The 20,909-nt window shown below is 46.7% G+C and overlaps 2 protein-coding genes across 5 annotated transcripts; one reads left to right on the top strand and one right to left on the bottom strand.

The window, feature by feature from the left end:
* Positions 1–2,501: 2,501 nt before the first annotated feature.
* On the top strand, positions 2,502–10,081 carry LOC117706590 (glutathione S-transferase Mu 2-like). 4 transcript variants are annotated; one of them, XM_076933109.1, is made up of 8 exons: positions 2,502–2,567; positions 3,302–3,377; positions 3,794–3,858; positions 4,148–4,229; positions 4,326–4,426; positions 5,385–5,480; positions 5,562–5,672; positions 8,013–10,081. In XM_076933109.1, exons 2-8 carry the CDS (start codon positions 3,368–3,370, stop codon positions 8,100–8,102), a joined length of 555 nt encoding a protein of 184 aa, XP_076789224.1. In that variant the 5' UTR covers positions 2,502–2,567; positions 3,302–3,367; the 3' UTR covers positions 8,103–10,081. The 4 variants fall into 4 exon arrangements, with proteins under 4 accessions (XP_076789224.1, XP_076789223.1, XP_034355335.1 ...); XM_076933108.1 differs by lacking the exon at positions 2,502–2,567 and adding an exon at positions 2,677–2,787; XM_034499444.2 differs by lacking the exon at positions 2,502–2,567 and adding an exon at positions 2,830–2,986.
* Positions 10,082–16,717: 6,636 nt separating this feature from the next.
* Gstm3 (glutathione S-transferase mu 3) lies at positions 16,718–19,663 on the bottom strand. Its single transcript, XM_034501288.2, has 8 exons — positions 19,488–19,663; positions 19,116–19,191; positions 18,768–18,832; positions 18,103–18,184; positions 17,910–18,010; positions 17,363–17,458; positions 17,129–17,239; positions 16,718–16,954 (listed from the first exon to the last, which is right to left on the bottom strand). The coding sequence occupies exons 1-8, from the start codon at positions 19,530–19,532 to the stop codon at positions 16,856–16,858; spliced, it is 675 nt and encodes a 224-aa protein (XP_034357179.1). The 5' UTR covers positions 19,533–19,663; the 3' UTR covers positions 16,718–16,855.
* Between the last annotated feature and the right edge of the window lie 1,246 nt (positions 19,664–20,909).

The raw sequence follows: 20,909 nt of genomic DNA, 5'->3' as shown, positions 1-20,909 counted from the left end.
TACAGGGAAGGGAGTTTGCAAGACCCAGCCAGGCAACAGAGAATGAGAAAACTCGCCTTGCATAGACTCCTTAAGTCTGGCATGGCAGGACACAGAGTGTTGCTTAATACCTCAGGTCTCTCAGGTCTCAGCTGGCTGCCGAGCACACTTGTGCTCTCAGAGAGCAGAATTTGGAGAAGGTGTTCTCTTTGCTCATAAAACTAAACTCTTATGATGTAACTCAAGAGGGGAACAACTAGAACCGACCACACCATGCATAGTTGGGACTAGGCACTTGGAGATCCACAGGGTCTGGCAACTCTGGGGTGAAAGTCTGTGAAGTTACTACTGACCTTTGTATCAGACCTCTTCTCTGTGTCCCCTGTCCCACTGCCCCCTGCTACTTTTCAGAGTATAGTGCCATTCAGAGGGACAACATCGATGCTTCTGGTCCCTGGGAGCACTGCTTTGAGACCCTGCTGGCCTAATCCTTCCCTTCCTTTCTCTAACTCCCCTTTCAGCTCCTTAGACAGCTTGTCCTGGCCAGCATGGCTCCTCCTCTCCTGATGCCTCTGTCTTCCTCTCCACTCTTCGGAGAATATGAAAACAGGATGGTGTGGCCCATGTTTCCTGACTCACTAGTCTACAGAAGGGCCATGCTATGCATAGGGGCCAGTCTGTAGGAAGATTTCAACAACTGCTTTTTAAAAATATAGTAAGGAGGGGCCAGATGGATAAATGCTAAAATTCCAGTATTTTTTAAATATATTTTAAATTTGTTTTAGGAATATGAGTGTTTTGCCTGCAGAGGTCAGAAGAGAGTGTTGCAGATCCTCTGGAACTGTGATTACTGACGGCTGTGAGCCTCTATACAGACACTGAGAATAAAATTCCCCATCCTCTGGAAGAGCAGCAAATACTCTTAACTACTTAGCCATCTCTCCAGACCCTGTCCTATATTTTTAAGATTATTATTTTAATTTAATTATTTAATTTATTATTTTAATTTTTAATTTATTATTTTAATTTAATAATTAATTTAATTTATTTAAGTTTTTCTTTAAAAATTACTTTCTCAATTACAGCCAGAAATTATATCTCTTCCTGTTCGCAGTTATGAAAACAATGATGTGATGTGCCCTGTCTTACTTATTGCTTTGATAAATCATTATAAGTAGAAGCAGCTCTGGGAGAAAAGGGTTTATTCCATCTTACAGTTCTACATCACAGCCCATCACTGAGTGAGGTCAGGGCAGGAGGCAGGAGCTGATGGAGAGGCCATGGAGGAGTGCTGCTTACTGGCTTGCTCCCCATGGCTGGACCACTGTTCTTTCTTATAGCACCCAAGACTACCAGCTCATCTTGCCTATGAACCAATCTTATGGGTGCGACCACAGCTGTAAATTCCCTCTTCTCAGATGACTCTAGCTTTTGTCCAGTTGACATAAACCTATCCAACACGTATCCTTAACAGTGATTCAGAGACCCATGCATGTATGTGTGCATGTAGAAGACTGTGGTCTGGGGAAGGCTCTGTGAGAATTTAATTTGGGGCATTAGGCTTCTTCTGTAGCTAAAGTGCAGCTTAGTAACTTGAGTTGGGAGCACGGCCATGACCACAGCTAGTGACATTCTGCTAGTGAACTCCGCTAGCCCCACAACGTGATTTCCGAGCTCTGGGCTTCACAAGGACCCACAGAGTATGTGGTTCCTCTGCCCTTGGTGCTGAGATAGCTTCAACCTGTCTCAGGTTATACTGTACCCTCAAGTTCTAACTGGTGTTAATTCTCCAAATACACTTTCTGTAGCGCCTCAGCCTTGCCTTTCTATTAACAGGGTCTGGGTCACCTGTGTTTCATTGTTAATTTTGTCTTGTCATTTCCTTTAAACATACCTGTGAATTTCAAACTAATCTTGCCTTCAAGGAAGCAGGCTGGCAGCCAAGACAGTGCTCGTGATAGGACATTGTCCTTTTGGAGGTTGTACACAAGACCCACTTTAAACGGTGACCTGAAAAGCTACTTAAGGCTCCTTCTCATCCCCAGACACATATGGGTCATGGACAGCTGAAGATCTGGCTCTGGGCTCCCTGTGTCCTGTGCAGAGTTCTCCAAGGGTCTGCTCTAGACTGCATCTTCTCGACCCTTGGAAGCCGGAGAGGAATCTGTTCACTTGGAACACATATACTCTCACACCCTATCATACTCCAGCTGTGAGCTCTGTGCCTCCGGCCTGTCCCTTTGGTGGTCAGAGTCAAGCAGTGGCAGCCTACTGCCCTCTGTGGTTGTGGGCATCTCTCAGTTTCACAGTGCCCTCAGTGTTCAGAGTTGAAAACACAGCCAAGATTTCAAACACCGAACGAAACCACTTGATATTCTACCCGCACTTTGTCCTTGGGTTGGTCCATTTTATTGTTCCTGTAAAGGAGACAACACCATTCCTTGTTTGTTTTTCAAGTTGGTCAGGGTCCTGCCCTTCCAGCAATAAGAGAACTCTATGTTGTCCCGTTTTGGACTAGCAACAGGCTGAGTGATAAGAGGAGGGGAAAGGAGAGATCATTGCATTTCCTACATCTGACCTCTTCAAAGGTAATGACAGCTTGGGGCATAGGGAGAGAAGGAGGAGGCAGAGGTGGCCCCACACAGGCAGGGGCAGGGGCAGGGCCTGATGAGCCACCTATCAGACTTTAGGAGTCAAATGCAATCCTTATGCTGGTGGCCACGCCACGCAGCCAAGGCTACATTGGATTTGACCCTACCCAGTTCTGAGACGGAGTGGTTTAGGGTTGGAAAGCGAAAGAAGACCTAGGCAAGAGCTTAGTCTAGTGAAGGGGTTGGGGGGTTGGAGAAGAAAGAGGCGGTGCCCAGGAGGGCGGGACTCACTACCAGTCTCAGGGCTTCTCTCCTTGTGCACCAGGATATAGTTACAATTAATTTACTTAGCTCCACGGAAGCCAGACAGCACCAGCACCATGCCTATGACTCTGGGTTACTGGGATATCCGTGGGGTGAGAGAGAGGTCTGACATCCTAGAGCGATGAGGACGCAGGGCAGAACTTACTGAGTAGTTGGGGGTCTAGGAAATAAATCCTCCTTGTAAGGCACCTGATAGATTCTGCTTTCTGCCTGTACCACCTCTCACTGCTCAGTATGTTTGAGTCTCTCTCTCTCTCTCTCTCTCTCTCTCTCTCTCTCTCTCTCTCTCTCTCTCTCTCTGTGTGTGTGTGTGTGTGTGTGTGTGTGCTATTAGATCAAATGTAGGGGTTCAAACAGAGAAAGGAGGTCACAAAGTCAGGATCCATTGAATCTCTGATGTCTCCTAGTTGGGTCAAGCCATCCGCCTGCTCCTGGAATACACAGATTCGAGCTATGAGGAGAAGAGATACACCATGGGCGACGGTAATGACACCCTCTTAGTTAGACTCTTCCCCAACTTCTAATTGGTGGTCCTCAGGAGCCCTGTGCCTGGCCCCTTGTTGCCAGGGTCTGTGGAGTTCTGGCTGAAGCTGGAGTCTACACCTTCAGGAAGCCTCTGTGATGGCAGTTTAGTCTTCCAATGCAGGAGTCTGGCTTTTCCTCTGTTTGTAATTTAGCATTTGTCTAAACATTTTGTAAGCCTTAGAAATGGAGGACCCATAGTCCCAGGCACTCTGCACTCCTGCAACCTTGGAATTTGAGACTCAGTTGCAGATTCCATGCTTGGGGGGGTGGGGTATGGGGGGGCGGCTGGGGGTGGTTCCTGACTCCTTGGTCAGGTCTCTGTAGGAGGGTGGAAACTAAAGTGATTCCTTTTCACATCCTCTTGTCCACCACAGCTCCCGACTATGACAGAAGCCAGTGGCTGAGTGAGAAGTTCAAGCTGGGCCTGGACTTTCCCAATGTAGGTACAGGGAAGGGGAGGTTTGGGGAAGGCCTGGTGTCCTCACCTCAGCTCCTTGTCTGGCTGAGGGGGTTGGGATCAATGTTTCTTCTCCCCTGCTCCATCTCTGCTGGCTGCACAGTGTTTCTGTGATGGGCTGTGTCTCAGTTCTCCCATTCAGTGCACACTGTGCTCACGGAGGGATTCTTATGGCAGGCACACTAAGTGCCAGGCCCCGTGTCTGTCCTCACCCAGGGAAGGGATGCTGAGACCCCATAACCCATCTGACTTTTCCTGCTTGTCCATCCAGCTGCCCTACTTAATTGATGGGTCATACAAGATCACCCAGAGCAATGCCATCCTGCGCTACCTTGGCCGCAAGCACAACCTGTGTGAGTGGGGCTGGCCGCAGGGTGAGGGACAGTGGTCATTTCCTTGGGCTTGGCAGGGGTGAAATGCTGAGGGTGAGTCTGCTGTGTGTGCTGCAGGCGGAGAGACAGAAGAGGAGAGGATCCGTGTAGACATTTTGGAGAACCAGGCTGTGGACACCCGGAGGCAGCTTGCAATGGTCTGCTACAGCCCTGAGTTTGTGAGTCTCCCAGTGGATGGGAAAGACAGGGTTTCGAGTTAAAGTGGAGACTCAGTTGCAGATTCCATGCTGCGGGTGGGGGTGGGGGGTGGTTTCCTGACTCCTTGGTCAGGTCTCTGTAGGAGGGTAGAAACTAAAGTGATTTCTTTTCACATCCTCTTGTCCGCCACAGCTCATGTCTATATTGGTCCAGTTAGTTTAGCATTGAACTCCTATAACTTGGATTCTACAAGCTAGAAATTCAGTTTTTAAACATTAGATTATGTGTTCAGCGTCCTTTTCATCTCCGACCTTTAACTCCCATAGGCCTATTGTTCCAGTTATTTATGTCATCAGTAGGCTCTTGGGATATGGAGATTAAAACCATGAGTTAAAATAAAGAAATGGGCGAGGAGGTGTTACACACCATGGCCTCAGACACCTGCTCAACTATGCCTTTAGTGGCAGCAGGAATCAGGACTACTTCCCAATAGGCAGCTCAAGTTTGGCCGTAAGGTCTCTGACCCTCGGTCCTTTCAACATCAAACATGCCTTCACTTTATAAAAAGGACTCAAATATCCACTATTCCGATATCTGCTGGGAGGAGCGTTGCCTTCCCTCCCGAGATCTTTGAGTAGCTTGCTTCTTTGATTGCACCAGCCGTCTGAGTCCAGAGTGTGCCAGGTACATAGGCACCTCTGAGTCTGGCCCACAGGACCTGATTTGGGCAATAAGTGAAGTTCAAAGGCAGTGTTGTGCTTGTCTGGCTCCTCAGTCACCTTCAACAAATGGGACCTGGTGTCTGTAGGAGTCTAATCAGTAGCAATGAATTAACTTAGAATCTGGAGGCTGATTTAGGCCCAGCCTTGAGAAGGCATACACTAGCTCCACATCCCTGCTAAAGCCACTCTGCTAGGGAGCCTGTGTCTGGGGGAGCCTGTGTGGAGGGTAAGGATTGCTTCCCTCCCCCCACCTCAGGAGAAACGGAAGCCAGAGTACTTAGAAGGTCTCCATGACAAGATGAAGCTCTACTCTGAGTTCCTGGGCAAGCAGCCATGGTTTGCAGGGGACAAGGTAAAGGGAGGGGTGGGAAGGAGGAGTCACCATTCTTCCCAGGCATCGAATTCCAGTGCACTCACCCTGGGCTTCCTGCAGATTACCTATGTGGATTTCCTTGTCTATGATGTCCTTGATAAGCACCGTCTATTTGAGCCCACGTGCCTGGACGCCTTCCCGAACCTGAAGAACTTCATGGCTCAATTTGAGGTGATGCCCTGATCTCACTTCCTCCTGGATGTCCTACATCCCTTCCCCGATTCCAGGATGACTTCCTAATCTTTAAATTAAGAGACTAGTTATCATTTATTGAACACTGGCTTTCTGAGAGCACCTGTGCTCAGCATCTTACATTACAAGGTCAAATTTGCCACTACAAGATCCCCACAAGGTAGATAGAGTCATGGGTATGTCACTTGCTCAAAGGCTCAACTCTCACCCGTAGGGACCTGTTCTTTGTAGGCAGCACTCGAATGGTTCTTTCTCTCTATGCAGAAATGAAAAGCTTCAGGTGTTTGTTCACCAGGGTTTCCTATCTGGGATCCTTTTGAGAAGCAGAAGTGTGCAAGCAGTTAGTAGGCTTTATGTGTTAGGACGGCGAGGGTTCGTGTGAAGTATTACCACACAGTGAGTCTTTGTAGCTGACCTGTAGAACACCTGGCTTCTCACATCCCCAGTGTGGGAGCTTAGGGCTGGAGATGGTGCTTGGACTGAGTAGACAAGCAGAGCCCTTGGTGAGGAGTTATCTTTTTGGGGGTAGGACGATTTCTTGCCTCTGTCTTCTAATGCAGTTTCCATCTGTGAGATGAAGTCATACACTTATTCAACACCTTTCATGTGAGGCACATGGTCAGATCTCAGGGGACAGGCCCTGTACCCTCATCCTTGGACCAAGTATAGCACACAGTGGTGGTCACACTAGATTGTGTGGCGCACCCAGTATCACCTGTGGCCAGAGAACCAAGCCTAAAGGCCACCTCACAGCTGCTCATTTGGCATCCAGGCCCCTGTGTTTGACGCCCCTAAAAAGCTACTTTACTAGAAATTTCATGATTTGAACCATTAACTTAATGTTTTGTTTCTAAGCCTGGAATCTATTTTCCTTCCCCACTTCCTATCGAGTGATGTGCTTTCTCAGCTAGTTCTCATTAGCTCTGCTTCTGGTCCAAGTTGAAGAGCTTTGGGGACTAGGCAAGAGCTGGTATCACTGTGAGGAAAGTGGGGAGAGGCCTGGAAGTTTCAGCCTGAGGCCTGGGGTTCTGGCTTGGTGCAAACAGGTAGTCTTGGATTTTAGAATTCCTCAGCAGTTAGTTAACCTGGGAACTGGATCTTGGTAAGAGTTCACACAAGCTGAGTGAATTCAGCACAGTCCTGTATTACAGCGAGAGGTGAGTTTGACTGAGGTATATATAGTAATATTGGACTCAGGTAGCAGGCGGAGAAATGTAGACTTTCTGTTCTCTGGGAACAGCTAGAACCCTGTCCTCACCCTACATCCTAGATGCTGCTTCCCAGGATCTGCTGAGTCAGTGGCTTTTTTGTTTTGTTTTGTTTTAAAATATTTTTTATTGGATATTTTATTCACATTTCAGATGCCATCCCCTTTCCCCATTTCCCCTCCCTAGAAAACCCCTATCAAATCCCCCCTTCTCCTTTTTGTTTTTATACAATTTCTTTTTAATGTTAATCAAAGGCTTTATAAGTTTGGTAATGCTCAATTACAAGATGCGCCCATACAATCAGAAGTGTAACCCAATACCCAACCTAGGTATATCAATTATCTTTGAGTGGCAGAGAAACCCCCCCCCCAACCTAGCCCCTCCTCTCCTTACTCCTCCTCTTCCTCTCCTTATTCCTCCCATCTTACTTGGTGATAATGTATTGTTTGCTGTGCATTATTAAAGAACAATTAAATACCAAATTCCAGCATGTTCTGAGAACTCGTCCCCCCCACCCCCCATGTGCAAATACAGGCAGGGGCTTCCCTGCGGAGAAAGAATATGCCTGTACAGACAGCAACAAGGCTGTGTGAATAGGAAGAAGTTGCTTAGCCTCACTGGTCTTCAGGATTCCCCCTAAAAATGATCAGTCAGGACTTAGCTTGTAGAATCATTGAGTTTTTTTTTTTTTTTTTTTTTTTTTTTTCCAAATCTGTGGTGTGCTATCTCAAGGACACCAAGTCTTCACAATGGTGGTTTCTCTATCTGATGTTCTCCTTAAGAGAACTGCTCTGCTCCAGGTCTCTTGGGCCCACATGGAGTTCGTAGGGTTGAGTTGCTCAGCCCAGTGGGCCACAAGCCAGAGCTTTGCTGTTTCCTTTCCTTTCCTTTTTTTTTTTTTTTTTTTTTTTTTTTTTTGTTTTTTTTTTTTGTTTTTTGGTTTTTGGTTTTTCAAGACCGGGTTTCTCTGTATAGCTTTGGCTGTCCTGGAACTCACTTGGTAGACCAGGCTGGCCTTGAACTCAGAAATCCGCCTGCCTTTGTCTCCCAAGTGCTGGGATCAAAGGCGTGCGCCACCACTGCCCGGCTGCTGTCTCCTTTCCACTCACAGGCCCTGAAGAAGATCTCTGCCTACATGAAGTCCAGCCGCTTCCTTTCGGGCCCCATGTATTTGAAGACGGCCTGGTGGGGTAACAAGTAGTGCACCTTAATACGAGGGCCAGGAGAAAATCTACCTCTATGCTTGCTGGCCCTTGGTCTGGGGCTATCTGGGTCCCTGCATCTCTGCATCAGTCTTCACATCTCCACTCTCCTCTGAAAGGCTTTAGTGACACCCCTTTCTACCAAGCCTCTCTGTAAGGGGAGGTTCTGATACTAAGGTCTAGCTTCCTAATTGGTTCTTGATTTGTCAATAAAGAAGGCTGGGAGCCAATTGCTGGGCGGAAGGTATAGGTGGGACTTCCAGGTCCCAAGAGGAAAAGGAGATGCAGGGAAATATAGAGGAGTTTTTTTCTGCCATGCTTTGGAATAAGAAGGCAGCAATCATGTAAGGTCTCAGAGCAGCTAGGGCCTGCAGCCTCTGCTATACTGATAGCATGAGGAGATGGCCAAGGATGCTGGCAGGGGCTACCTGATACAAGCCACTAAGTTTAGGGCAGAGGGAGAGCTGGTGATAATAAATTGGTAAGAGCACGCCTTTCCAGGCGGGAGTTATCTGCGCCCAGCAATTGTGCCTAGCAGGCAAGTTCTAAAGTAATAAAGCAGTCTGTGCATCTTTTATCTTTGAATCCAAGGGTCTCAGGAGTAGGCTGGCAATACCACCCCTCCTGGAGCTAAGCCAGGTGGGACAAAAGGGAGTCGGGAGGGGCCAGAGTGCAGGGTATGCTTCCAACAAAAGGCAGTATCGTGTTTTTTTAAAACTACACGCAACACTTCTCCCTAAGCCAAGCCTCTGTTCACCCCGGCTCCCCATTCCTTCAGAGTCTTGTCCTCTCCTTTCTTGTCCTTGTCCTGGATTCAAGTAGCCCTCAGCTTTGCTGGGGTGATGAAGGGAGGCACTTGACTTTGTGGTTCCCCAGAACTTCCAGAGAAACCATCCTGTGTATGTGTAGGTACTCATCATTAGTGTGAGGCTGCCCTGCACTGCCAGAAAGATCGGCCCTCTAGTGTGCATCTAGTGGTCCCCAAGATGAAACTGTCCAGCCCTATCTGATCCCCAAAGGAGTCTGAACTACATTTGTTCTGTGTCTTGCTATCTCTGTCTCTCAGGACAGACCATGTTGACTTCTTTGGGTGGTCTTTGTTCTGTTGTCCACAGAAGGGCAGAGATGTGTTTGTTGGATCTTCATGGCCACACAAAGTATAAGATCTCTTGCAATCCTTAATGTCCCTTGCCATTAATTCTGTGTTGCCCACTCTGGGATTCCAAGAGGAGGGTGCTGCTTCTGTGCTGGGGTTCCTCACTCAGTCAGCAGTCACTGAGCCACCACAGACATGGACAGAGAGGTTCTGGGCTGATGGGAGAGGCTCTAATAGGCTAAGTATCTTTTGTTTCCTTCTCCCAGCTGCTTTCCCTAAACTAGACATCGCTCCTATTCTTAGGATGTTTCCCCATAAATAGTACCCACCGTTTGCAGTTTGTGTCTGGTGTATTTTACTCTATACTATCCTAAGCTGAACAAAGGGAAGATGCAAGTCTTGTTAGATTTTTCCTGTCTGACATGCAAAGCTTGAGAGAATACCTTAGATTTGGCCAGACTTGTCTAACCAGAAATTCCAAATGGAATGCTTCACATGAAAAGACATGTTAAGGAGTGAGAAAAAATATTAGAAGACTGTGCTGGAAGGTTTATGTCAACTTGACCCAAGCTAGAGGCAGCTGAGAGAAGGGAACCTCAACTGAGACAATGCCTCCATAAGATGAGGCTGCAGGCGAGCTGGCAGGGCAGTTTCTTAATTAGTGATTGATGGGGGGAGCAGCCCATTATGGGTGGTCCTGAGTTCTGTGAGAAAGCAGGCTGAACAAGCCATGAGGAGCAAGCCAGTAAGCAGCATCCCTCCATGGACTCTGCATCAGCTCCTGCCTCCAGTTTCCTGCCCTGCTTCAGTTCCTGTGCTCGCTGCTTTTGATGATGATGGTGTTATATGGAACTGTGAGTGAAATAAACCCTTTCCTCCCCAGCTTGCTTGTGGTTGTGTTGTTTCATCACAGCAGTAGTAACCCTTACTAAGTCAAAAGTTAAACAAATCAAAATAGAACAAAACACCTCACTGATAAAAACTACATGAGGACTAGAGAGATGGCTCAATGGTTAAGGACGCTTGTGGCTCTTACGCAGCACCTGGGTCAGTCTCCAGCACCATATGGCTGCTCACAACTGCCTATAACTCAAGTTTTAGTAGCTCTAATTACTTTGTCTGACTTCTGTGGGCACCAGACAAGCACATAATACACATACATATATGCACCTATGTACATAAAGTAAATAAATCCTTAACAACAATAACTACAACAACAAAATAAAAAAAATAGCTATGCAAACTCAGAAGCCTTAACATGATAAAGCTGGTGTGAAAATTGTATCTTTGATATGAAATGTAAAAAGCAAAACAACAATTACATTATATTCATATGCTAGAAATATAAAAAGAAGCAGAACAAGGCATCAAAAATTCTAAATGAGAGATGAACGGAGGGAAAGGTCTAAGTTTTAAAAGTTTCTTTTCTTTTCTGTATGGTCATATTATGTTGATATCATTTCAAAACAGCTATAGTTGTTTTAAAGGTGGTTTTTGTAAGTCATGTAGTTACAGGCAAAAATCTACACTTGACAAACTCAAAAGAATAAGCAAATTATCAAAGCACACCACTAAAGCAAATCACTTAACCACAAAGGGTTTGGACAGAAGGGGGAAATGTTGTGTATTGCTGTTTGTATTTTCTGCTCCCTCAAGAGGGGTGGCCATACTCAAGTGATGTCAGGTGAAATCTTAATTGGTCAGAGAAGGCTAGAGCCTGTGATTGGGCAGTGAAAGGAAAAGGCAGGGCTGAAAGTTTTAGAGAGAGATGAAGAAGAGAGAGAGAGATGAAGCAGAGAGATGAAGAGAGAGAGAAAGAGAGAGAGAGAGAGGAAGAAGAGAGAGATGGAGAGATGAGACAGAGGACAGAGAGAAGACGGAGGAAAAGATGAACCAGAATCATGTGGCCTGGACAAGCTGCAAGTAGCTAGGAACTTACAAGTGGGCAGTAGAGTAATGTAGCGTACATTTGCCCAATCTAGGTGTACAGCTTGTATTTATATCAATTGAGTTTTGTGTTCTTTGCTCAGGCATTTTGGGGTTGGAGATTTACCATGATAAATCTGGCTGGTATATTACAAGTCTCTAGTGTTATCATTTTACCAGGCTAAGAGGATCTGAGAGAGCAGTAGCTGGCTTTCTGCAGGCCAGCCACAGTAGGTGGATGGTCTGGGAAGACTGGAGCAGCTTGGCAGCAGCTGACAGTGGAAAGCAGGGCAAGACCACTGCTTGGGGTTAACCATGGAGGTGGGTGAGACCACTGGCCCGTGCCTAGCTGGATTTAGGGTGGATTTTTTTTTTTAACTACATACTACATTTATGAGCAAGTAAATACCAACGTTTTGATAACATAGAATAAACCAATAAATACCTTGGCATGTATCTTACCAAAAATAAACCACAAAAATAGAAAACTTCAGCAGAGCAGTAATGTGTAACATCACTGAACCATCAATAAGAGGTCTCTTGGTCAGCCGGGTGGTGGTGGCGCACACCTTTAATCCCAGCACTTGGGAGGCAGAGGCAGGCAGATTTCTGAGTTTGAGGCCAGCCTGGTCTACAGAGTGAGTTCCAGGACAGCCAGGGCTACACAGAGAAACCCTGTCTTGAAAAACAAACAAACAAACAAACAAACAAACAAAAAAAGAGGTCTCTTGGTCAGTGCTGGAAAGGTGGATCAGAAGAGCACTGGCTGCTCTTCCAGAGGTCCCAGGTTTGGTTCTCAGCACACTTGTAGAAGCTCACAACTGCCTGTAACTGCTAGGGCCTAGTGGGGGACGGATGCTTGACATCCTATTGCTCTCCACCCTATTTCTTTTTGAGACAGGGGATCTCTCTGAACCTGAAACATACCAACTTGTCTAGACTGGCTGGCCAGCAAGCTCCAGGGATTCACTTGTCTCTATGCCCCACAGTGCCTTGTTGTGAGGTGCTTCTACATGGGTCCTGGGAATTTGAACCCAAGTCCTTACACTTGCATGCAATTACTTTTACCATCTGACCCACAGACTCCTATCATTATACTTCAAAACAGAACAGGCTTTTCTCAACCAAGTCACATTATGAGGTAGCTCCATAATCTCCCCAAAAGCACAAGTCTGCCTGAGAGGCCTTAGGGTCTGTTTCATTACCTACGCCCCATAGTTCTCTCACGATTTGTCAGGGAAGCAGGAAGGATGTTAATTTCACTTTTATAAGACAGTAGTGGGACACACCTGTATTCCCAGCACTGAGAAGGGCAAAGCAGTAGAGTCATCGTATTTGAGGTGACCTTGGCTGTATCTGAGGCCTTATCTGAAACAACAGCAGAAACAACAAAGGAATATCTGCTAATATAATTGGAACATTACTCCTTAATAAAACATGGATACCTAATAATTCTAATTCACTTCAAACTTGTAACCATATGAACATTACCCCATTTGTTCTATTCCTATTTTATTGAAGACCTCCTTCTAATACAACAGGTCTGTGTTACCTGTATTAGACAGGTCTAACACAGCAGCATATATTTAATTAAGAGCCAAACACACACTCATCCACCTAATCTTTTCTTCTGGATTTAAGTCCTGCATACAAGCCACCTATAATTATTTCCATTGAAAATCCCATGGGTACACTATAAGCCCATCCCTGACGGTTTTCGAAAGTACTTCATTCTATTTGTCCAACGCAGGGAGAGAGCTAGGCTATAGTATCAAATAACCTGCTCCTTGGCCCCAGCTCTTGTCTGTCCTCATAGGTCTCCCTGAAGCTGAGCTTCTGTGCCAACTCTGACCATTTCTGTCTGAATTACCTCCATTTGTTTAAGGAGCAAGGTGTTCTGCTATCCTGTGTTCTGTCTCCAAGCAGAACAGAGAGCTTCGCAGCCCAGGGGTAGGAGGCCTGTGTGGGAACTCTTCAAGTTTCTCCACGGGAAATGTGTAGAGTTTCTATTGTGGTTAATGGGGCAAAGCGGTGCCGAGTCTGCATTTACGATTGGGAGGTTTGCGGAGGTTTCTCACAGGGAAGTGATGGCTTCCACAGGCTTGAGCAGAAGTCACTGCTAGGCTTGGAGTAGAAAATGAATGGGGCAGGGGCAGGAAGGACAAAGGGGCTGCAGAGAAAGCAAAGGACGGCCAAGTAGGTCAGAAGCATGCAAAAGCAGAAGCACTGCGCTTCATGGACTTAGATATATAAGTCTAATATTTATAATATTAATTGCCAAGTATTCTAGAAATACTTAGTGCTCAGAACAAGTCAGGGGAGCAGTTCCTGTACACAGGAGGCTACCACTGGTGGAGACTGGAAGAATCAGGGCAGGAACCCAGGCTGTGAATATCTAGAGTCCAACCTGTGCTTGATCCACTGGAAATTCAGTAAGGTCAAAGCCAGCACTCCAGGGTAGGTGGGGAGGGCACAGGTAAAAAAAATACAGCTGGTGGAGGAACAGAGATCATGAGGAAGGTTAGCTGGAGACCTCGGAAGCTACTAGGTAGTTCAGCAGCAAAGAGCTGGGAGCCGTGTGGCACATTGGAAAAAACACTGGCTAAATCTCATCTCCTTCCTCCTCCCCTTCACCGTCCAGCTCTGGCACTTTTTACCGGCACAATCATTTAAAGGCTCTGCCCTGCACTGGAGGACATAGGAATGTGTGACTTCTATACAGAGGCCAGGTGTTCTAAACCCCTCTTAAGCTGGCTTTCCAGGCAGAGCTAAGACTAGGGTATCAGTGTCCCTGCTCCACCCACCGCATCAGGAAACAACTCCGCCATGAATTGTTTGTTAATCATGTGAGCTATTTTCCCTGTGGTTGGGAAATGCTTTAAGCCTTACTCAAGCTGCAACAACAAAACCAAGCAGCTTTCTAGCACTTTCGGGGAACTTCTCCACTGAATGGGGTGCATTGAGAACAAGGCCTTTTTACCTACTGAGGTGACTTGGATGAGCACATCACTAATTTATCAGTATTTCTGCTCTTCTGTCATTATGAGACAATAGGCTATCTTCACCAGAAGTAATCAAAGTTGGCCATTGTGACAGGATTATTTTCTTGGGCCATGTTAGAATTAAGAGTTCAAGACTCACTGGGGACTGAAGAGCTACCTCTCTTCCTTTGTTGGGAGCCAACTCCTAGCAGAAAGTGGCTATCATCTTTGCAGCCATCTCGGGGCCATATACTTGCAGGTTGGTACTTTTCTACCCTGACAAGAGACTTGTTTTCCTAGCATGATGTTTTTGCGAGCAGCCTACAACAGCTGAGCACACTCTGATAAACATCTTGTTTTTCTCAGACATATTCTGGACTTGTTTAGTGCCTCCAGCTGCAAGGCATTTGTGGTAAAGTGTCTCCAGCTATACTCCCCTGCTTGTGGTTATATACCCATGATTTTCTTTCAATAAATGAGGCTTGGTCAGACACCCTGTCTTGTCTCCATTTTTCGAGTCTCTTGCCCCTCCATCCCCATTCTCTCTCATGCAGACTCTGTTGACGGACCTTCAGGCCAGGTCATTCCTTCCTTCATCGTCCTTCATTGCATTTTGGGCCATATAACTGGCCATCAACATAATGCCAAGAAAAAAATAGAAAATGCAATCCTAGCACTTGAGAGGCAGAGGCTGGTGAAGCTCTGTGAGTTTGAGGCCAGCCTGGTCTACAAAGTGAGTTTCAGGGCAGCCAGGACTAATAATAATAATAATAATAATAATAATAATAATAATAATAATAACCAAACCAAAAACAAACAAACAACCCCTAAAAGAACAAAACAAAAACTCACAAAACTAGGTATGTGCTCTTAAATATTTTACCTTACAGTTGCTTGCTGTGTTGTTTGCTCTTTTATGTCACCTTTCTTAGAATTGCTGCTCAGAAGCTGCAAGACTAATTTCCTGTTTTCTTGCCTTCTGCCCTGTGCTGAGCAAACTTTGAGATTGTTTCTATACCCCCAACTTAGGCCCTGTGTAATCCTCCCCCACCCTTGAGTGGCTGGTTTACCTTCAATGGCGTGCCAGTTTTCTGCCACTGTGACACATACCTGGAATAAATCAACTCTAAAGGTAGAAGGGTTAATTTTGCCTCATAATTTCAGAGAACACAATCTCTGGTCACTTGGCCTGTTGCTTTGGGCCTGTAGTGGCCCAGTACCTCATGATGGGAGCGCGTGGCTGAGGAGGCCTTTTAACCTTGTGGCATCCAGGAAATGAGGTGGGGAAGGGAGGAAGGGAGGGAGGAAGACAGAGTCCCATGTTCCCTCAAGGGCCCTTTCTCCTAAAGGTTCTACCATCTCCCCAAAACACCATCAACTGGAAGAATCTTTAGCATACTGGCCATTGGAGGACATTCAATGTCCAAACCTTAACAGGACAGAGACAAGGGATGTAAGTGCCGTGGTTGTGTTACATACAGTTACAACTCTCTTCCCACGAGACTCTTGAAATGACTTTGATGGAAGTATTTTGGCAAGGCCTTGTTTACAAGGAAGAGAAGGTGATTTCTAGCTGTTACCCATCAAAGAACTGAGATCTCTGTCCAGCAAAATAGCAGAAATTGAATTGTGCCAACAGTCAAAAGCTTGGAAGCAGCAGATCCTCATCCAACTGGGCCTTGAGAGGGGATCTTGACCTCACTGCACCTTGAATACAGCCTTCAGAATGCATGTTGGTTCACATAGCTCACTCTGTGTGTCCTGGACACACATGTGCGTGTTCACATACACATAGAAACTAGAGGACAATCTCAGGTGTCACTCCTCAGGATTCCTCCCTCCCCCACCCCCAATTTGGACAGGGTATCTTACTAGCCAGGAACTATTTGTCTAGACATCAGACAGTACACCTCCAGGAGCCTGCTTGTCTCTGCCTCCCTAACACTGGCATTCTGAGTGTGTCCCCACACACATCATTTCATGCCTTTCCTGTCATGTGATATTCCCTGGTCTTTATATGGCATCTACTTGTTCTTAAATGCTACTACCACAATTCACCTTCTTGGGTACACATGGTTTTAGTGAGCTAACATGGAAAGAGTGGTTGGGTTATGGGATACAATTTGAATTTTAAGACTGAGATTATTTCCTCAGGGACCTGTATCAATCCTCAGGTTCACCAGCAGGTGTACCTTGTGTAGTATGAGGTATAGGTTACTAATTTTTAATTAGTAACCAACTGTTCCAACCCTACTGACAAGCCTGCCAGTTTGAAATGCCACCTTCATCACATTAAGCTCTCCGCCCGGCTCAACATGGGGCATCTGTAAGCTCCAGTTCTATAGTATCGATCAGCACCACACACCTTTACTTGGCTCTCTTCATGGCTTCACGCAGGCTCCATGTCTGTTTAGAAGCACCTGCCACCCAAACTAAGCAATGCCTCTCCTTCCAGCGCCCACTCAGGCTCGGGGAGGGGGCTCTAGCCCTGGAACTCAGCCGAGGAGTAAAGAATGTTGACGTGGTTATGCATGGATTCACATCTCCTTCATTCTCAGCATCTCCTCATCCTTCTTTGGACTTTACACCAAGAAATCCATCTAGACACCAGTTAATGTAACTGCTGTTTATTAGAAAGAGCGGAGGAGACGGAGTGTGGGCCCCTCAGGACAGAATGGGACAAGGCTGGCAGTGAGCTCAGAGTGTGGGCCCCTCAGGGCAGGATGGCTCAGCAGCAGGAAGCTCCAGTTTAGCATATGCACTTGTTACCCCACTTGGCATTCTTGTTATTAATTGGTATCTTGAAGAAGCGGTCAGACTGCAGGCATGCAGCAATCTTCTCCAAAGCCTGAAGGAAAAGCAGTCCAGGTCTTATTAGGATCCTGGCCCAGCCCAACAGACAAACAACAAACATGCTGCCTGCCTTCACTTATTTCTGCCAGTGTTGGGCAAGTACAATGGGACCTACAGGCTATAGGGGAGCCTGCACATAGTTCTTTGAGAAAGGGATAGCAAACATCACCTCAAAACGGCACATGAAAGCCTTCAGGTTTGGGAACTCATCCAGGCACTTGGGCTCAAACATACGGTTCTGGTCCAAGACGTCATAGGTGAGAAAATCCACAAAGGTCAGCTAGAAAGAACAAGGACAGTGAGGTGTCAGGCCTGAGGAGCACCCCAATACCTGCATAGATAGATAGATAGATAGATAGGCAGGCAGGCAGGCAGGCAGCCTCTCCCTGTGCCTTCTTCCTACCTTTTCTCCTGCAAACCATGTGAATTTCCCCAGGAACAATGAGAATTGTTTCAGCTGTGCAGGTAGCTGTTCCAAGTACTGAGGCTTCAAGCTTTCCTAGGAGGGAAAAAGAGCAATAGCTGTTGTTGGGTCAACACAATGGCTCAATGGGGGTGACCAGAGTTTGAGTCCCAGGTCCCACGTTAGTGCTGTCTTTGGACCTCTACACACACTGTCCCCCACCCACCCCCAGAATAGCTAATAGCTGTAGTCAGGGCCTGGACCAGTGTCCATCACTGTCCAATGTGATGGACACACCATACCCTTCTCTAGGCAGCTTCTTTCTGCCTCTTCTTGGAGGAGGCAGGTTGGAGAGCTGGGCTTTGGAAAGAAGGAGGAGCTAACACCAGACTTACATGACAAACCAAACCAAACCAAAATTACAGAGTCTGTTTCTAATCCTTACAGTTTGGGTTAATAGAAAGATGGCGACTGTAGAAGGGGCAGAATAACCCTTAGCACTTTGGCCTGAAACCCAACATAGGTGATTCCAGATGAGGAAACTTACATGGTTAGAATTATAGCAGAGCCGAACCAGCTGCATGCGGAAGTCCATTATCTGGTTCTCCATGATGTCCACTCGTATCTTTTCTTCTTCAGTATCACCACCTGTAGCCAGATGGCAACAAATCACCCTCGGGATTACCTACCTCCAGGTGAGCAAACTGCCTCCTCTTTCAGGTCACCGTTAGCCCACTCACACATGTTGTGCTTGCGCGCGATGTACCGCAAGATGGCGTTACTCTGGGTGATCTTGTTCTTCCCATCCATAAGGTAGGGCAGCTAGAAGGGAAAGTTAATGTGAAGCTAGTCCCCCATGTCCTCCACTTGTCTGGAAAAGAGGAGACTTGCAAAGTGTGAACATGAGTAAGTGGCACTTGCTCCTCACCTGATTTTAGACAAGGGTGCTTAATCCTGTGTGTCACTGTGAATGTATGTGTCACATATAGACTTTTCTCAGAATACTTTAAAAAGCAAAATGTAAATACTTTATACCTTAAAGAAAAACTGCAAGAGTAGTGTGCTTATGGATACATTAAAAAAAATAGGTGTTTTAACAACCATGACACTTAAGGACACATTTAGGGATACCATGAAAATACCTGGAATCTATCAGTGATAAAGTCACAGACCAGGCTAGCAACTAATGTCTCTTATAGCCTGTCTTTGAGAGGAGAATGTTAGTGTTTCTTAGTCGTTATTAGGAAATAAAATGTTATCCTTATTTCTGTTCAATGACCCTTGAATTCTATTCATTCTATAAACGTGAAAAGCCTCTATCCTAGATTCTCCTACACCAGAGATGAAGTAAAAACACATTCACTCGAAAGCCTTCCCTTCTGCCCACTCTTCCAAAGCCACCTACGTTAGGAAAATCCAGATCTAGCTTGAATTTCACGTCCAGCCATTGGCTTCTATCATAGTCAGGAGCTGTAAGAGAGAAATGGGTCCCAAACCCCTTACTGACCTGAGAAACGACTTAGACCTGACTTCTCAAGTTCCCAATTCCCAAAAGCTAACCCCTGAGTTTCTGCAACTGGCATATTAAGATGGGCTTGACCAGTAAGAGATAACTCTATAAGCCTCTCTTGGCAAAGGCCCCAGCCGACTGGAGCAGGGGTCCCACATGATCTCAGTGTGGTGCAACCACTCGGGTAAAAGACAACTGGAGGGCAAGTGTGGCGGACCATCGGCACCCACTGACACTCATTACCTTCCCCACACGTGTACCGTTTCTCCTCATAGTTGGTATCAGTAAACTCCAGGAGCAAGCGGATGGCATGAGCCAACTAAAGGCAAAGGGTGGGAAAAGACCCCGGTTAGCGCGCCTGCGCGGTGCCCACTTGCTCTCAACCCCCGTCCGTCAACGTCCCCAACCTAACGCTGCCAAACCCCTGCATCCTGTCGAGGGAAATTGTCGTTAGGCAACTCCTCCGCTCACTCCCGGGAACGTCCAGTCTTCTCCTCTACCCACGAGCCTGGGGACCCTATAGGCCGGACGAAGATCGGCCCACGGGTCTCTTTCCCCGCCCGGGCCGCCTGCACCTCTCTGTCCCAGCGGCTGGGCTGGCGAGGGGCCACTCACCCCACGGATATCCCAGTAACCCAGAACCATAGATTTGGACGACATTGTGGGCGATCTTGGTTAGCCCCTTCGGAGATAGGCGATGGACTGTGCGCAGCAAACTTTATACTGGACGCTGTGGGCGGGGCCAACGCGACCAATGTGCCTCCTCCTTTCTCGCTCTGTGCTCCACCCGCCCTCCGCGCGAGCACTTGACCGCGCGCAGGCGCAGCTGCTGCGGCTCCTGAAATCCTCTGGCGTGAACTTCTCCCGGGGCTGTAGATGCATCCACTCTCCAGGCAGTGGGAGTCTGGGCCTTAGTTCCCTGGGGAGCGTGAGTCATGTCGCACAATGAGTTTACATTGCGGGATTCTGACCACAAGGGAATCGCTGTCTTTGGCTCCCTTGGTGGGACATGGGAAGGGCTGAGGAGGAAAGCATGATTAAAACAACAACAACAAAAGCCAACAAATCACTTAGACGCATAAAGCTGTGAGGTAGGAAACGATTCAGGTATAAGGTAATACCTAGAGTACTTTGGGGGTAGAAACATTTTTATGCAAGATACAAATGACTCTGTGAAGACTGAGGGAGACTGGGGACAGTGAACAGGGACACTGTGAAAAAGGATAGGTCATGCACATTGGAAATGCCTCAAAGGACACTCCAGGAAAGAGGAGGGTAGAGCAAACACTGAAAGATGGGAAGTAGATATGCAAGACAAACAGCAGATGTTCTGGTTTGGTTTGTAGGAGAAGGAGACAGAATGTTAAGTGTTTGGGAGCAGGTTGCAAAGGGTCTTGACAGCCAGAGAGAGGGTTTGAGTGGTTTCTCTCAGCTCTGTGGGGAGTGTATAGGATCTAGATCATAATGTCCACTGGAAGAGTAATGCAAGACAGACATGTTATTGTTTTTAAATGTTTTGCTTCTAGTTTTTTTTTTTTTTTTAAAAAGGAGGGGGTGAATCCATAATACACTTTAGCCCAATATATACTGTTTCAGAATGTAATATGAAAAGTATTGAGTTGTGTTCTATTGTTTGTTTTAGTACCTTACACTTAAAACACACCTCCACTAAGGGCTACCTCGTTCTTATGCTCAGGATCCAGACACGTCCACTTTGTGAACTGTATGGATCTGGAGCATATTATGGAATAAAACAGCAGAGAAGGGTACTGGGGAGCAAGTGGAGGCTCCTGTCAGAAGGGGACTTATTTTAAAGATTGTGGGTAGCGTGGTCCTCCTGAGATGTTCATTCTCCAGTGAATCGTTCCTGGAAGCAATCTATTGTGCTGGTGCAGGAGATGGAGAACTCCAGCAGAGAAATGTCAACACACAGGGAGGCGGTACTTTAGAGGCAGCCTAGGAGTGAAAGCCACAGATGAGACAAGGTGTGTGGGTTTGGACTGCCGTGGCATGACACTTAGAAGCATGGGGATAAGA

This window comes from Arvicanthis niloticus, chromosome 4 (assembly GCF_011762505.2).
Source record: "Arvicanthis niloticus isolate mArvNil1 chromosome 4, mArvNil1.pat.X, whole genome shotgun sequence".
In the NCBI taxonomy this organism is placed as follows: Eukaryota; Metazoa; Chordata; class Mammalia; order Rodentia; family Muridae; genus Arvicanthis; species Arvicanthis niloticus.
This window is presented reverse-complemented; position numbering and strand designations above follow the sequence as displayed.